Here is a 20000-nt window from a genome sequence, read left to right as displayed (position 1 = left end):
GTGTAACGCTCCCCAAACATTCGTCAAACATTCGTGTAACGCTCCCCAAACATTCGTGTAACGCTCCCCAAACATTCGTGTAACGCTCCCCAAACATTCATGTAACGCTCACTAAACATTCGTGTAACGCTCCCCAAACATTCGTGTAACGCTCCCCAAACATTCGTGTAACGCTCCCCAAACATTCGTGTAACGCTCCCCAAACATTCGTGTAACGCTCACTAAACATTCGTGTAACGCTCCCCAAACATTCATGTAACGCTCACTAAACATTCGTGTAACGCTCCCCAAACATTCGTGTAACGCTCCCCAAACATTCATGTAACGCTCACTAAACATTCGTGTAACGCTCCCCAAACATTCGTGTAACGCTCCCCAAACATTCATGTAACGCTCCCCAAACATTCATGTAACGCTCCCCAAACATTCATGTAACGCTCCCCAAACATTCATGTAATGCTCCCAAAAATTCATGTAACGCTCCCCAAACATTCATGTAACGCTCCCCAAACATTCATGTAACGCTCCCCAAACATTCGTGTAACGCTCCCCAAACATTCGTGTAACGCTCCCCAAACATTCGTGTAACGCTCCCCAAACATTCGTGTAACGCTCCCCAAACATTCATGTAACGCTCCCCAAACATTCATGTAACGCTCCCCAAACATTTATGTAACGCTCCCCAAACATTCATGTAACGCTCCCCAAACATTCATGTAATGCTCCCAAAAATTCATGTAACGCTCCCCAAACATTCATGTAACGCTCCCCAAACATTCATGTAACGCTCCCCAAACATTCATGTAACGCTCCCCAAACATTCATGTAACGCTCACTAAACATTCGTGTAACGCTCCCCAAACATTCATGTAACGCTCCCCAAACATTCATGTAACGCTCCCCAAACATTTATGTAACGCTCCCCAAACATTCATGTAACGCTCCCCAAACATTCATGTAATGCTCCCAAAAATTCATGTAACGCTCCCAAAAATTCATGTAACGCTCCCCAAACATTCATGTAACGCTCCCCAAACATTCATGTAACGCTCCCCAAACATTCATGTAACGCTCCCCAAACATTCATGTAACGCTCCCCAAACATTCGTGTAACGCTCCCCAAACATTCATGTAACGCTCCCCAAACATTCGTGTAACGCTCCCCAAACATTCATGTAACGCTCCCAAACATTAATGTAACGCTCCCCAAACATTCGTGTAACGCTCCCCAAACATTCGTGTAACGCTCCCCAAACATTCATGTAACGCTCCCAAAACATTCATGTAACGCTCCCCAAACATTCATGTAATGCTCCCAAACATTCATGTAACGCTCCCCAAACATTCATGTAACGCTCCCCAAACATTCATGTAACGCTCCCCAAACATTCATGTAACGCTCCCCAAACATTCATGTAATGCTCCCAAACATTCATGTAACGCTCCCCAAACATTCATGTAATGCTCCCAAACATTCATGTAACGCTCCCCAAACATTCATGTAACACTCCCCAAACATTCATGTAACGCTCCCCAAAACATTCATGTAACGCTCCCCAATATTCATGTAACGCTCCCCAAACATTCATGTAACGCTCCCCAAACATTCATGTAACGTTCCCCAAACATTCATGTAACGCTCCCCAAACACTCATGTAACGCTCCCCAAACATTCATGTAACGCTTCCCAAACATTCATGTAACGTTCCCCAAACATTCATGTAACGTTCCCCAAACATTCATGTAACGCTCCCCAAACATTCATGTAACGCTCCCCAAACATTCATGTAACGCTCCCCAAACATTCGTGTAACGCTCCCCAAACATTCATGTAACGCTCCCCAAACATTCATGTAACGCTCCCCAAACATTCATGTAACGCTCCCAAACATTCATGTAACGCTCCCCAAACATTCGTGTAACGCTCCCCAAACATTCGTGTAACGCTCCCCAAACATTCATGTAACGCTCCCAAACATTCATGTAACGCTCCCCAAACATTCATGTAACGCTCCCCAAACATTCGTGTAACGCTCCCCAAACATTCATGTAACGCTCCCTAAATATTCATGTAACGCTCCCAAACATTCATGTAACGCTCCCAAACATTCATGTAACGCTCCCAAACATTCATGTAACGCTCCCAAACATTCATGTAACGTTCATGTAACGCTCCCAAACATTCATGTAACGTTCATGTAACGCTCCCAAACATTCATGTAACGCTCCCCAAACATTCATGTAACGCTCCCAAACATTCATGTAACGCTCCCCAAACATTCATGTAACGCTCCCAAACATTCATGTAACGTTCATGTAACGCTCCCAAACATTCATGTAACGCTCCCCAAATATTCATGTAACGCTCCCCAAACATTCATGTAACGCTCCCAAACATTCATGTAACGCTCCCCAAACATTCATGTAACGCTCCCCAAACATTCATGTAACGCTCCCAAACATTCATGTAACGTTCATGTAACGCTCCCAAACATTCATGTAACGCTCCCCAAATATTCATGTAACGCTCCCAAACATTCATGTAACGCTCCCCAAACATTCATGTAACGCTCCCAAACACTCATGTAACGCTCCCCAAACATTCATGGAACGCTCCCAAACATTCATGTAACGCTCCCCAAACATTCATGTAACGCTCCCAAACACTCATGTAACGCTCCCCAAACATTCATGTAACGCTCCCAAACACTCATGTAACGCTCCCCAAACATTCATGTAACGCTCCCCAAACATTCATGTAACGCTCCCCAAACATTCATGTAACGCTCCCCAAACATTCATGTAACGCTCCCAAAACATTCATGTAACGCTCCCCAAACATTCATGTAACGCTCCCAAACACTCATGTAACGCTCCCCAAACATTCATGTAACGCTCCCAAACACTCATGTAACGCTCCCCAAACATTCATGTAACGCTCCCCAAACATTCATGTAACGCTCCCCAAACATTCATGTAACGCTCCCCAAACATTCATGTAACGCTCCCAAACATTCATGTAACGCTCCCCAAACATTCATGTAACGCTCCCCAAACATTCATGTAACGCTCCCCAAATATTCATGTAACGCTCCCCAAACATTCATGTAACGCTCCCCAAACATTCATGTAACGCTCCCCAAACATTCGTGTAACGCTCCCCAAACATTCATGTAACGCTCCCCAAACATTCATGTAACGCTCCCCAAACATTCATGTAACGCTCCCAAACACTCATGTAACGCTCCCCAAACACTCATGTAACGCTCCCCAAACATTCATGTAACGCTCCCCAAACATTCATGTAACGCTCCCCAAACATTCATGTAACGCTCCCCAAACATTCATGTAACGCTCCCCAAACTTTAATGTATCTTTCTCCCAACATTCAGGACACAATCTGTCCTGTATAAAGTGCTGTAGAAATAACTTTAGAAAGCGGATGGTGAGTTGCTGATCTGTTTGTGGTGCAGGTGTTGAACATCCTGAACATGTGTCATGCGTTCCTGAAGCCGTGTGTGTCGAGCGACGTGTCCCTCCCTCTGGCCGATCAGGACTGCCTGTTGGGAAGCTCTCCTCCATCCGAAGCTCCTCCTCCTCCCGCAGATGAGCAGCAGAAGCTTCGAGAGACGAGCCGCCAGCCGCCGCACGGCTACAAGCTCAGGAACTTCTACACCAGACAGTATCTCAAGCAGAGCGGAGGCTTCCCGCCGGAGGAGCCGCTCCACACGAGCGTGAGCTCATCACAGGCCGAGGCCACGCCCAGCTCAGAGGCCACGCCCCCCGTCCCAGAGACCACGCCCAGCTCAGAGGCCACACACCCTGGCCCAGAGACCACGCCCAGCTCAGAGGCCACGCCCCCTGTCCCAGAGACCACGCCCAGCTCAGAGGCCACACACCCTGGCCCAGAGACCACGCCCAGCTCAGAGGCCACACCCCCTGTCCCAGAGACCACGCCCAACTCAGAGGCCACGCCCCCACACGTCCTGCGCCCTAAGAAAGATGTTTACCTGAAGAAGTTCAACTATCTTCGCTCACACGTCAGTCCGGAGGAAGAGGAAGGCGAGCGCTGCGCTGGAGCCGGTGCGCCGTGTGACCGGCCAGGGGCGACCTCTGACCTCTCCGTGACCTCTGACCCAGCAGAAGCGTCCGAGCTGAAAACCACACCTGCGGCAGAGCCTGATGATGCGGAGTCGAGGGGTCACGACGAGAGGTCAGAGGTCAGCAGCAGCAGTAATAATAAGTATTGCTGTGAGGTTTGTGGAAAGACGTTTAAACATCCCAGCAACCTCGAGCTGCACAAACGCTCACACACAGGTGAGAGACACACACACTCACGCACACACACACACACACTCGTGAGACAGACACACAGGTGAGACACACACACACTCACGCACACACACACACATTCGTGAGACACACACACAGGTGAGACACACACACACACTCGTGAGACACACACACAGGTGAGACACACACACACTCGTGAGACACACACACACTCACGCACACACACACACATACGTGAGACACACACTCACGCACACACACACACTCGTGAGACACACACACAGGTGAGACACACACACACTCGTGAGACACACACACAAGTGAGACACACACTCTCTCTCTCTCTCACACACACACACACACACACACACACACACACTCGTGAGACACACACTCACTCACTCACTTTCTCTCTCACACACACACACTCATGAGACACACACAGGTGAGACACTCTCACACACACACACACACACACACACTCTCTCACTCTCGTGTCTGTTGTGACGTCTCTCTCCGCAGGTGAGAAACCGTTTCAGTGTAACGTGTGTGGTAAAGGGTTCTCACAGGTACGGTTCAGACGGTTTTCTGATAAAATTTTTTTTTTTTTTTATGAAAAAAATCCAGGTTTGCTGAGCTTGTTTGTAGGGCTGCATGATTTGGAAGAAATGTTGTGATTATATATCAATATGACAAATAAATAATAATAACAATAAAATAATATTATTCCCAAATAAAAAATATAAAAAGTACTTAATAAAAACATAAGTACTATTGCAGTACTTCTCTGGAAAATACAATTGATTATTTAAGAAAACAACAATAATAAAAACTCTAAAATTACAATAATGTATATGGATGTCATAATTTCTTCATTTTCAAACATTAGTCAAACTTTTAATTTGATGGAAAACTGCAGGGAGCTAAATGAAATCAAAATGGAGAATTATTATTTTTATATAATACTGCAGTGTTTAATCTAAAAGATTTATCAGTGCACATCATTATTGATTTAAAAGCATGTTCCCCATAATCCTGAATCAGAATAACTTCATAAGATTGATTGTAAAGCGTCTCATCAGAAGTTTGTGCACATTATGCCTGTTAAAGTGACTCAAACTCGGATGGTTTCATTAACGGTGTGTTTGCTCCTGTCGTGTGTTTCAGGCGGGAAACCTGCAGACGCATCTCCGCCGGCACTCGGGAGAGAAGCCCTACATCTGTGAGCTCTGCGGGAAGAGGTGTGTGTTCACATGTTCAGCAACAGGAGGGAAAGGCTGAGAGACACACAAACGTTTGCGGGTTTTAGAACGTAGTTTTCCTGTTTCATGCTCCTCTTAGAATCGAGGCGTGTTATTCTGTGTGATTCTGTTCTGTGTGTTTCTGTGTGATTCTGTGTGATTCTGTTCTGTGTGATTCTGCGTGATTCTGTGTGATTCTGCGTGATTCTGCGTGATTCTGTGTGATTCTGCGTGATTCTGTGTGATTCTGTGTGATTCTGCGTGATTCTGCGTGATTCTGCGTGATTCTGTGTGATTCTGTGTGATTCTGCGTGATTCTGCGTGATTCTGCGTGATTCTGTGTGATTCTGCGTGATTCTGTGTGATTCTGCGTGTTTCTGTGTGATTCTGCGTGATTCTGTTCTGTGTGATTCTGCGTGATTCTGTGTGATTCTGCGTGATTCTGTGTGTTTCTGCGTGATTCTGTGTGATTCTGTTCTGTGTGTTTCTGCGTGATTCTGTATGATTCTGTTCTGTGTGTTTCTGCGTGATTCTGCGTGATTCTGTGTGATTCTGTTCTGTGTGTTTCTGCGTGATTCTGTTCTGTGTGTTTCTGTGTGATTCTGTGTGTTTCTGCGTGATTCTGTGTGATTCTGCGTGATTCTGTGTGATTCTGCCTGATTCTGTGTGATTCTGTGTGATTCTGTTCTGTGTGTTTCTGCGTGATTCTGTGTGATTCTGCGTGATTCTGCGTGATTCTGTGTGATTCTGCGTGATTCTGTGTGATTCTGTGTGATTCTGTGTGATTCTGTTCTGCATGATTCTGCGTGATTCTGTGTGATTCTGTGTGATTCTGCGTGATTCTGTGTGATTCTGTGTGATTCTGTGTTTCTGTGTGATTCTGTGTGATTCTGTGTGATTCTGTGTGATTCTGTTCTGCGTGTTTCTGTGTGATTCTGCGCGTTTCTGCGCGTTTCTGCGTGATTCTGTGTGATTCTGTGTTTCTGCGTGATTCTGCGTGATTCTACGTGTTTCTGTGTGTTTCTGCGTGTTTCTACGTGTTTCTGTGTGTTTCTGCGTGATTCTGTGTGATTCTGCGTGTTTCTGCGTGATTCTGCGCGATTCTGCGTGATTCTGTGTTTCTGCGTGTTTCTGCGTGATTCTGCGCATTTCTGCGTGATTCTGCGTGTTTCTGCGTGATTCTACGTGATTCTGTGTGTTTCTGCGTGATTCTGCGTGATTCTACGTGTTTCTGCGTGATTCTGGGTGTTTCTGCGTGATTCTGGGTGTTTCTGCGTGATTCTGCGTGTTTCTGCGTGATTCTGGGTGTTTCTGCGTGATTCTGTGTGTTTCTGCGTGATTCTACGTGATTCTGTGTGTTTCTGCGTGATTCTGCGTGATTCTACGTGTTTCTGCGTGATTCTGGGTGTTTCTGCGTGATTCTGCGCGTTTCTACGTGATTCTGTGTGATTCTGCGTGATTCTGTGTGTTTCTGCGTGTTTCTGCGTGATTCTACGTGTTTCTGCGTGATTCTACGTGATTCTACGTGATTCTGCGCGTTTCTGCGTGATTCTGCGCGATTCTGCGTGATTCTGTTTTTCTGCGTGTTTCTGCGTGATTCTGCGTGATTCTGCGCGTTTCTGCGTGATTCTGCGTGTTTCTGCGTGATTCTACGTGATTCTGTGTGTTTCTGCGTGATTCTGTGTGATTCTGCGTGATTCTGTGTGTTTCTGCGTGATTCTGCGTGTTTCTGCGTGATTCTACGTGATTCTGTGTGTTTCTGCGTGATTCTGCGTGATTCTGCGTGATTCTACGTGATTCTGTGTGTCTCTGCGTGTTTCTGCGTGATTCTACGTGATTCTGGGTGTTTCTACTTGTTTCTGCGTGATTCTGCGTGTTTCCGTGTGATTCTGCGTGAATCTGCGTGTTTCTGCGTGATTCTGCGTGTTTCTGCGTGATTCTGCGTGATTCTACGTGATTCTGGGTGTTTCTACTTGTTTCTGCGTGATTCTGCGTGTTTCCGTGTGTTTCTGCGTGAATCTGCGTGTTTCTGCGTGTTTCTGCGTGATTCTGCGTGTTTCTGCGTGTTTCTGTGTGTTTCTGCGTGATTCTCCGTGTTTCTGCGTGATTCTGCGTGTTTCTGCGTGTTTCTGCGTGATTCTGCGTGTTTCTGCGTGATTCTACGTGATTCTGGGTGTTTCTACTTGTTTCTGCGTGATTCTGCGTGTTTCCGTGTGTTTCTGCGTGATTCTGCGTGAATCTGCGTGTTTCTGCGTGATTCTGCGTGTTTCTGCGTGTTTCTGCGTGATTCTGCGTGTTTCTGTGTGTTTCTGTGTGTTTCTGCGTGATTCTCCGTGTTTCTGCGTGATTCTGCGTGTTTCTGCGTGTTTCTGCGTGATTCTGCGTGATTCTGCGTGATTCTGCGTGTTTCTGCGTGATTCTGCGTGTTTCTGCGTGTTTCTGCGTGTTTCTGTGCAGACTGATCTCATGAAATGGCGTATGTATGACACGCCAATTCGTATTTCCATTTTTGGCGTGCTATCAACACGCATAATCGCTTTTCAGCGTGTTTATCAACGCCGTTGACTTAACGTTACATTACTGTATATAAATATATGACCTACCCCAACCCCGTCCCTAAACCTACCCGTCACTGGGGTTAATACCATTTATGAGTCTTCTCCTACCATCCTAGGAAAAGAAATATCGCTCCACAGATGTAGATATAGATTTTGCTTCGTTTCGCTCGGACATTTAACGGCGTACACATACACGCGGAATCACTCGGACATTTAATGGCGTAGACATACACGCAAAAGATTTCGGCGTGGACATACACGCGGATAGCTCAAAATGCGTATAGATAACACGCCACTTGAATTGAAAGTGGCGTGTATGTTTACGCAAAGTCATGATGTCATGTTGTTCTGTGTGATTCTGTGTGTTTCTGTGTGTTTCTGTGTGATTCTGTGTGTTTCTGTGTGATTCTGCGTGTTTCTGCGTGTTTCTGCGTGATTCTGCGTGATTCTGTGTGATTCTGCGTGATTCTGCGTGATTCTGCGTGTTTCTGCGTGTTTCTGTGTGATTCTGCATGATTCTGCATGTTTCTGTGTGTTTCTGCGTGATTCTGCATGTTTCTGTGTGTTTATGTGTGTTTATGTGTGTTTATGTGTGTTTATGTGTGATTCTGTGTGTTTATGTGTGATTCTGTGTGTTTATGTGTGATTCTGTGTGTTTCTGTGTGTTTATGTGTGATTCTGTGTGATACCCAGCTTCATTACTACAGTACAGACAAACCCAGTGTTCTGAGATCTGCAGACTGGTGGAGAGAAAACATCCAGAATACACATTATCTACTGGCTTCTGTAGATTTCTATTACGATACGTATCTTTAAAAGTTTTTTTGTCCACTTCAGTAACAGTTATATACACCAATACTTACAGTTTCATTCATATCTATATTCTGAAGGTTTTTACTGAGGGGTTTGTTCATATATCATTCACACTGATTTATATAACATTTTATTCCTAAAAACATGGTGAAAATGTGTTTTTTCTGTCTGTCGACAGTATTTTCTGATTTATGGAGTGATAAAAAGAGAAATCAAAAATCCCTTCTATAAAAACCTTCAACTCTAATATGTCAACAAAATCAGACAAGAAGTATGAACCTGGCTTTATCCAATGTTCAGATTAATGTTCTGGAAATATATGCAAATGAGTGCATATTTAATAAGGCATTGTCTTATATGTATATTTAAACAAAATTTCTTAAACTTAGAATACAAATCAATTGTCCTACTGTACTGTGATGATTAGATTAACGGCTCAATCCCTCTGTGTTCAGTTTTGCGGCGTCAGGCGATGTTCAGCGACACATCATCATCCACTCGGGAGCCCGACCACACCTGTGTGACGTCTGTGGACGAGGTGTGTGAGTGAGTGTGTGAGTGAGTGAGTGAGTGACCGAGTGAGTGTGTGAGTGTGTGAGTGAGTGAGTGAGTGTGTGAGTGTGTGAGTGAGTGAGTGAGTGAGTGAGTGTGTGTGTGTGTGTGTGTGTGTGTGAGAGTGAGAGAGTGTTGAAAGACTGATCTCATCCTCACATGAGTTTCTGTGTCGACAGGCTTCAGTAACTTCAGCAATCTGAAGGAGCACAAGAAGACCCACAGCTCAGAGAAGGAGTTCACCTGTGAACAGTGCGGGAAATCCTTCAACATGCAGAGAAAACTCTTCAAACACAAACTCAGACACAGCGGAGACAAACCCTACTGCTGCCAGACCTGCGGTAACACACACACACACACTCTCACACACGCATTCACTCACACACTCACTCGCGCACACACACGCTCACTCACACACACACTTTGCCTGTTTATTGCTGTGAAGCTGCTTTGAAACAGAACTAAAACTGTGTGTGTGTGTGTGTGTTTCAGGGAAGTGTTTTGCCGGCTCCGGGGATCTCCAGCGTCACATGCGTTCTCACACCGGTGAGCGTCCGTACGCCTGCGACTCGTGCGGGAAGAGCTTCACACGCACCGCAGTTCTGCGCAGACACCGAAGCACACACTCGTGTGTGTCTCACTGCAGACCTGGAGACTCTTCATCATCATCATCATCATCATCAGTGTGTGTGTCTCACTGCAGGCCTGGAGACTCATCATCATCATCATCATCAGTGTGTGTGTCTCACTGCAGACCTGGAGACTCTTCATCATCAGTCTCTCACTGCAGACCTTCATCATCATCAGCTGGAGTCTCAGCACCGGCCCGACCCGCAGCTTCATCATCATCATCATCTTCATCAGCGGTGTGTGTGTCTCACACCGAGGGCCTGTGCAGCAGCGGCGCACTCTGGGGACGAGCCATGAAGACCCTGCAGAGCGACACTGAGACATGAGCTTGTGTGTGTGTGTGTGTGTGTGTGTGTGCGCGCGCGCTCTGGGGATGAGCCATGAAGACTGTGAAACACTATCATATCATACACTATCATAAATACAGCAAAAATGTGAGAGTGTGTGTGTGTGTGTGTGTGTGTGAATGAGTGAGTGAGTGAGAGAGTGTGTGTGTGTGTGAGTGAGTGTGAGAGAGAGTGTGTGTGTGTGTGTGTGTGAGTGAGAGAGTGTGAGTGTGTGTGAGTGAGAGAGTGTGAGAGAGAGTGTGTGTGTGTGTGAGTGAGTGAGAGAGTGTGTGTGTGTGTGTGTGAGAGAGAGAGTGTTACTGCTGTAATGCATGTCAGACTCTTAAAACATGCTGGACACCGGTCAGACGTTTGGAATAATTAAAATGTTTTAATGTTTCAGTATTTTCTGCTCACCAAAAATACAGTAAACAGTGTAATATTATTCCAGTGTAAATCCGCTGTTCTCTATGTGAATATATAGTAAAGTGTAATTTATTCCTGTGATCAAAGCTGAATTTTCAGCATCATTACTCCAGTCTTCAGTGTCACATGATCCTTCAGAAATCACTCTAATATGAGGATCTGATGATCAAGAAATGTTGCAAACAGTTGTGCTGCTTCATATTTTATTTTTCAGGATTCTTTGATGAATAGAAAGTTCAAGAGAACAGCATTTATTTGAAATAGAATCTTTTGTAACATAAATGTCTTCACTGGCACTTTTGATCAGTTTAATGCATCCTTGATGAATAAAAGTATTAATTATTTTATTTTAGTGACCAAACTTTTTTTTTTTTTCTAAGTAATTGTTTTCAGACAGTATTGAAGGTTCAGTTATGATTTATAGTTATAATTCATATTTCTGCTCACCTGATGTATCAGATTGACTCGCTCAGTGGGAGAGAAACTGCGAACCTTTCATCAAATCTGCTCTCAAACCAGTGTGTTCACACACACACACAGTCAGACACACACACTCAAACACAGTCAGACACACTCAAACAGTCAGACACACACACACTCAAACAGTCAGACACACACACTCAAACAGTCAGACAGACACACTCAAACAGTCAGACACACACACACTCAAACAGTCAGACACACACAAACACAGTCAGACACTCAAACAGTCAGACACACACACAAACACAGTCAGACACACACAAACACAGTCAGACACACACACACACTCAGTCAGACAGACACACACAAACACAGTCAGACACATACAAACACAGTCAGACACACACACTCAAACACAGTCAGACACACACACACTCAAACACAGTCAGTCAGACACACACACACACACAGTCAGACACACAAACACAATCAGACACAGTCAGACACACTCAAACAGTCAGAGACACACACACACACACTCAAACAGACACACAAACACACACAAACACAGTCAGACACACACACACACAAAGAGTCAGACACACACTTAAACACAGTCAGACACACAAACACAGTCAGACACACACACACTCAAACACAGTCAGTCAGACACACACACACACACAGTCAGACACAAACACAATCAGACACACACTCAAACACAGTCAGACACACTCAAACAGTCACACACACACACACACACACTCAAAAAGTCAGACACACACACAAACAGTCAGACACACACACAAACACACTCAAACAGTCAGACACACACACACTCAAACAGTCAGACACACACACACTCAAACAGTCAGACACACACACACTCAAACAGTCAGACACACACACACACACAAACACAGTCAGACACACACACTCAGTCAGACACACACAAACAGTCAGACACACACTCAAACAGTCAGACACACACAAACACAGTCAGACACACTCAAACAGTCAGACACACACAAACACAGTCAGACACACACACAAACAGTCAGACACACACACTCAAACAGTCAGACACACACACAAACAGTCAGACACACACACAAACAGTCAGACACACACAAACACAGTCAGACACACACACACACTCAGTCAGACACACACAAACACAGTCAGACACACACAAACACAGTCAGACACACACAAACACAGTCAGGCACACACACACACTCAGTCAGACACACACACACAAACAGTCAGACACACACAAACACAGTCAGACACACATTGAATGCTTTTATTTGGATCTGAAAGACATTACAAAGAAAACAAGATCCAAATACTCTGGGAAGGGTCTTTGACAAGGTGACAGGTCTACAGTTCATGGCTAACCCTAACCCTAACACAGTCAGACACACACACACACTCAAACACAGTCAGTCAGACACACACACACACACACACACACACACACACACACAGTCAGACACACAAACACAATCAGACACAGTCAGACACACTCAAACAGTCAGAGACACACACACACTCAAACAGACACACAAACACAGTCAGACACACACAAACACAGTCAGACAGACACACACACACAAACAGTCAGACACACACTTAAACACAGTCAGACACACACACACTCAAACACAGTCAGTCAGACACACACACACACAGTCAGACACACACACAAACAATCAGACACACACACAGTCAGACACACTCAAACAGTCAGACACACACACTCAAACAGTCAGACACACACAAACAGTCAGACACACACACAAACACACTCAAACAGTCAGACACACACACACACACTCAAACAGTCAGACACACACACACACAGTCAGACACACACACTCAGTCAGACACACACACACAAACAGTCAGACACACACACTCAAACAGTCAGACACACACACAAACAGTCAGACACACACAAACACAGTCAGACACACACAAACACTCAGTCAGACACACACAAACACAGTCAGACACACACAAACACAGTCAGACACACACTCAAACACAGTCAGACACACACTCAAACACAGTCAGACACACACACACACTCAAACAGTCAGACACACTCAAACACAGTCAGACACACTCAAACAGTCAGACACACACACACACTCAAACAGTCAGACACACACAAACACAGTCAGACACTCAAACAGTCAGACACACACACAAACACAGTCAGACACACACAAACAGTCAGACACACACAAACAGTCAGACACACACACACTCAGTCAGACACACACTCAAACAGGGTCAGACACACACACAAACAGTCAGACACACACAAACACAGTCAGACACACACACACACACACTCAGTCAGACACACACAAACACAGTCAGACACACACAAACACAGTCAGACACACACAAACACAGTCAGACACACACACTCAAACACAGTCAGACACACACACACACACACACACAGTCAGACACACAAACACAATCAGACACAGTCAGACACACTCAAACAGTCAGAGACACACACACACACACACTCAAACAGACACACAAACACACACAAACACAGTCAGACAGACACACACACACAAACAGTCAGACACACACACTTAAACACAGTCAGACACACAAACACAGTCAGACACACACACACTCAAACAGTCAGTGAGACACACACACACACAGTCAGACACAAACACAATCAGACACACACTCAAACAGTCAGACACACAGTCAGACACACAAACAGTCACACACACACTCAAAAAGTCAGACACACACACACACACACACAAACAGTCAGACACACACACAAACACACTCAAACAGTCAGACACACACACACTCAAACAGTCAGACACACACACACACACACAAACACAGTCAGACACACACACTCAGTCAGACACACAAACAGTCAGACACACACTCAAACAGTCAGACACACACAAACACAGTCAGACACACACTCAAACAGTCAGACACACACAAACACAGTCAGACACACACACAAACAGTCAGACACACACACAAACAGTCAGACACACACAAACACAGTCAGACACACACACACACAGTCAGACACACACACACACACTCAGTCAGACACACACAAACACAGTCAGACACACACACAGTCAGACACACACATACACAGTCAGACACACACACACACTCAGTCAGACACACACAAACAGTCAGACACACACAAACACAGTCAGACACACATTGAATGCTTTTATTTGGATCTGAAAGACATTACAAAGAAAACAAGATCCAAATACTCTGGGAAGGGTCTTTGACAAGGTGACAGGTCTACAGTTCATGGCTAACCCTAACCCTAACACAGTCAGACACACACACACACTCAAACACAGTCAGTCAGACACACACACACACACAGTCAGACACACAAACACAATCAGACACAGTCAGACACACTCAAACAGTCAGAGACACACACACACACACACTCAAACAGACACACAAACACAGTCAGACACACTCAAACAGTCAGACACACACACACTCAAACAGTCAGACACACACACTCAAACAGTCAGACAGACACACTCAAACAGTCAGACACACACACACTCAAACAGTCAGACACACACAAACACAGTCAGACACTCAAACAGTCAGACACACACACAAACACAGTCAGACACACACAAACACAGTCAGACACACACACACACTCAGTCAGACAGACACACACAAACACAGTCAGACACATACAAACACAGTCAGACACACACACTCAAACACAGTCAGACACACACACACTCAAACACAGTCAGTCAGACACACACACACACACAGTCAGACACACAAACACAATCAGACACAGTCAGACACACTCAAACAGTCAGAGACACACACACACACACTCAAACAGACACACAAACACACACAAACACAGTCAGACACACACACACACAAAGAGTCAGACACACACTTAAACACAGTCAGACACACAAACACAGTCAGACACACACACACTCAAACACAGTCAGTCAGACACACACACACACAGTCAGACACAAACACAATCAGACACACACTCAAACACAGTCAGACACACTCAAACAGTCACACACACACACACACACACTCAAAAAGTCAGACACACACACAAACAGTCAGACACACACACAAACACACTCAAACAGTCAGACACACACACACTCAAACAGTCAGACACACACACACTCAAACAGTCAGACACACACACACACACAAACACAGTCAGACACACACTCAGTCAGACACACACAAACAGTCAGACACACACTCAAACAGTCAGACACACACAAACACAGTCAGACACACACTCAAACAGTCAGACACACACAAACACAGTCAGACACACACACAAACAGTCAGACACACACACTCAAACAGTCAGACACACACACAAACAGTCAGACACACACACAAACAGTCAGACACACACAAACACAGTCAGACACACACACACACACTCAGTCAGACACACACAAACACAGTCAGACACACACAAACACAGTCAGACACACACAAACACAGTCAGGCACACACACACACTCAGTCAGACACACACACACAAACAGTCAGACACACACAAACACAGTCAGACACACATTGAATGCTTTTATTTGGATCTGAAAGACATTACAAAGAAAACAAGATCCAAATACTCTGGGAAGGGTCTTTGACAAGGTGACAGGTCTACAGTTCATGGCTAACCCTAACCCTAACACAGTCAGACACACACACACACTCAAACACAGTCAGTCAGACACACACACACACACACACACACACACACACACACACACACAGTCAGACACACAAACACAATCAGACACAGTCAGACACACTCAAACAGTCAGAGACACACACACACTCAAACAGACACACAAACACAGTCAGACACACACAAACACAGTCAGACAGACACACACACACAAACAGTCAGACACACACTTAAACACAGTCAGACACACACACACTCAAACACAGTCAGTCAGACACACACACACACAGTCAGACACACACACAAACAATCAGACACACACACAGTCAGACACACTCAAACAGTCAGACACACACACTCAAACAGTCAGACACACACAAACAGTCAGACACACACACAAACACACTCAAACAGTCAGACACACACACACACTCAAACAGTCAGACACACACACACACACAGTCAGACACACACACTCAGTCAGACACACACACAAACAGTCAGACACACACACTCAAACAGTCAGACACACACACAAACAGTCAGACACACACAAACACAGTCAGACACACACAAACACTCAGTCAGACACACACAAACACAGTCAGACACACACAAACACAGTCAGACACACACTCAAACACAGTCAGACACACACACACACTCAAACAGTCAGACACACTCAAACACAGTCAGACACACTCAAACAGTCAGACACACACACACACACTCAAACAGTCAGACACACACAAACACAGTCAGACACTCAAACAGTCAGACACACACACAAACACAGTCAGACACACACAAACAGTCAGACACACACAAACAGTCAGACACACACACACTCAGTCAGACACACACTCAAACAGGGTCAGACACACACACAAACAGTCAGACACACACAAACACAGTCAGACACACACACACACACACTCAGTCAGACACACACAAACACAGTCAGACACACACAAACACAGTCAGACACACACAAACACAGTCAGACACACACACTCAAACACAGTCAGACACACACACACACACACACACACACAGTCAGACACACAAACACAATCAGACACAGTCAGACACACTCAAACAGTCAGAGACACACACACACACACTCAAACAGACACACAAACACACACAAACACAGTCAGACAGACACACACACACAAACAGTCAGACACACACACTTAAACACAGTCAGACACACAAACACAGTCAGACACACACACACTCAAACAGTCAGTGAGACACACACACACACAGTCAGACACAAACACAATCAGACACACACTCAAACAGTCAGACACACAGTCAGACACACAAACAGTCACACACACACTCAAAAAGTCAGACACACACACACACACAAACAGTCAGACACACACACAAACACACTCAAACAGTCAGACACACACACACTCAAACAGTCAGACACACACACACACACACAAACATAGTCAGACACACACACTCAGTCAGACACACAAACAGTCAGACACACACTCAAACAGTCAGACACACACAAACACAGTCAGACACACACTCAAACAGTCAGACACACACAAACACAGTCAGACACACACACAAACAGTCAGACACACACACAAACAGTCAGACACACACAAACACAGTCAGACACACACACACACAGTCAGACACACACACACACACACTCAGTCAGACACACACAAACACAGTCAGACACACACACAGTCAGACACACACATACACAGTCAGACACACACACACACTCAGTCAGACACACACAAACAGTCAGACACACACAAACACAGTCAGACACACATTGAATGCTTTTATTTGACACACAAACAGTCAGACACACACAAACACAGTCAGACACACATTGAATGCTTTTATTTGGATCTGAAAGACATTACAAAGAAAACAAGATCCAAATACTCTGGGAAGGGTCTTTGACAAGGTGACAGGTCTACAGTTCATGGCTAACCCTAACCCTAACACAGTCAGACACACACACACACTCAAACACAGTCAGTCAGACACACACACACACACAGTCAGACACACAAACACAATCAGACACAGTCAGACACACTCAAACAGTCAGAGACACACACACACACACACACTCAAACAGACACACAAACACAGTCAGACACACACAAACACAGTCAGACAGACACACACAAACAGTCAGACACACACTTAAACACAGTCAGACACACACACACTCAAACACAGTCAGTCAGACACACACACACAAACAGTCAGACACACACACACAAACACAATCAGACACACACTCAAACACAGTCAGACACACACACAGTCAGACACACACACAGTCAGACACACTCAAACAGTCAGACACACACACTCAAAACAGTCAGACACAACAGACACAACAACAGATCAGCACACACACAGCCACAGGACAGACACAACACACACACAACACTCAAACAGTCAGACACAACACACAACACACACACAAACAGAGTCAGACACACACACACAAACACAGTCAGACACACACACTCAGTCAGACACACACAAACAGTCAGACACACACAAACAGTCAGACACACACTCAAACAGAGTCAGACACACACTCAAACAGTCAGACACACACAAACACAGTCAGACACACACACAAACAGTCAGACACACACTCAAACAGTCAGACACACACAAACACAGTCAGACACACACACAAACAGTCAGACACGCACACTCAAACAGTCAGACACACACACAAACAGTCAGACACACACACACACAGTCAGACACACACAAACACAGTCAGACACACACAAACACAGTCAGACACACACACACACTCAGTCAGACACACACAAACACAGTCAGACACACACAAACACAGTCAGACACACACTCAAACACAGTCAGTCAGACACACACACACACAGTCAAACACAGTCAGACACACAAACACAATCAGACACAGTCAGACACACTCAAACAGTCAGAGACACACACACACTCAAACAGACACACAAACACAGTCAGACAGACACACACACACAAACAGTCAGACATACACTTAAACACAGTCAGACACACACACACACACACACTCACAGTCAGTCAGACACACACACACACACACAGTCAGACACACACACAAACACAATCAGACACACACTCAAACACAGTCAGACACACTCAAACAGTCAGACACACTCAAACAGTCAGACACACACACACACACACAAACAACTCAAACAGAGTCAGACACACACTCAAACAGTCAGACACACACAAACACAGTCAGACACACACACAAACAGTCAGACACACACAAACACAGTCAGACACACACACAAGCAGTCAGACACACACAAACACAGTCAGACACACACACAAACAGTCAGACACACACACAAACAGTCAGACACACACAAACACAGTCAGACACACACACAAACAGTCAGACACACACAAACACAGTCAGACACACACACAAGCAGTCAGACACACACAAACACAGTCAGACACACACACAAACAGTCAGACACACACACAAACAGTCAGACACACACTCAAACAGTCAGACACACACTCAAACAGTCAGACACACACACACACTCAAACCACACAGTCTGACACACACACACACACACACGGAAGCACATTTCTACATAAGACAACAACTAATGCTTTGGTAAACCATAATTATGACATGAAAAAATGATAAAAAAAGCCAAAATTATAAAGTCAAAAAAGTCGAAATTCACTTACCAAGTAATATTATGACATACTAACTCATAATGAAGAGATCGAAAAGTTGAAATTATGACAGTCATAATTAAGACATGTCATAATTGACTTAGTCATAATTATGATTTACAAAAGTATGTTTGTATATTTGTCAGAGATGTGCTTCTGCCGTCAGTGATGTCAAACTCCCCGCTGATAAATCACTGGAACACACAATCAACACCAGAGTTTCATCCAATCAATCACACAATCA

The 20000-nt window shown here is 45.0% G+C and overlaps 1 protein-coding gene across 1 annotated transcript in view; it reads left to right on the top strand.

Annotated features, from left to right (window-relative positions):
- The window catches only part of zbtb49 (zinc finger and BTB domain containing 49), a 14806-nt gene extending 4393 nt beyond the window's left edge, over window positions 1-10413 (top strand). Inside the window, exons 4-9 of the mRNA XM_056238795.1 lie at window positions 3474-4317; window positions 4816-4862; window positions 5461-5534; window positions 9361-9443; window positions 9637-9798; window positions 9950-10413. Coding sequence (XP_056094770.1) covers window positions 3474-4317; window positions 4816-4862; window positions 5461-5534; window positions 9361-9443; window positions 9637-9798; window positions 9950-10413 — 1674 coding nt within the window. The remainder of the gene's footprint in view (window positions 1-3473; window positions 4318-4815; window positions 4863-5460; window positions 5535-9360; window positions 9444-9636; window positions 9799-9949) is intronic.
- Window positions 10414-20000: the final 9587 nt, after the last annotated feature.

This window comes from Rhinichthys klamathensis, unplaced genomic scaffold (assembly GCF_029890125.1).
Source record: "Rhinichthys klamathensis goyatoka isolate OS25496 unplaced genomic scaffold, OSU_Roscu_1.1 h1tg000545l_1, whole genome shotgun sequence".
NCBI lineage: Eukaryota > Metazoa > Chordata > Actinopteri > Cypriniformes > Leuciscidae > Rhinichthys > Rhinichthys klamathensis.
This window is presented reverse-complemented; position numbering and strand designations above follow the sequence as displayed.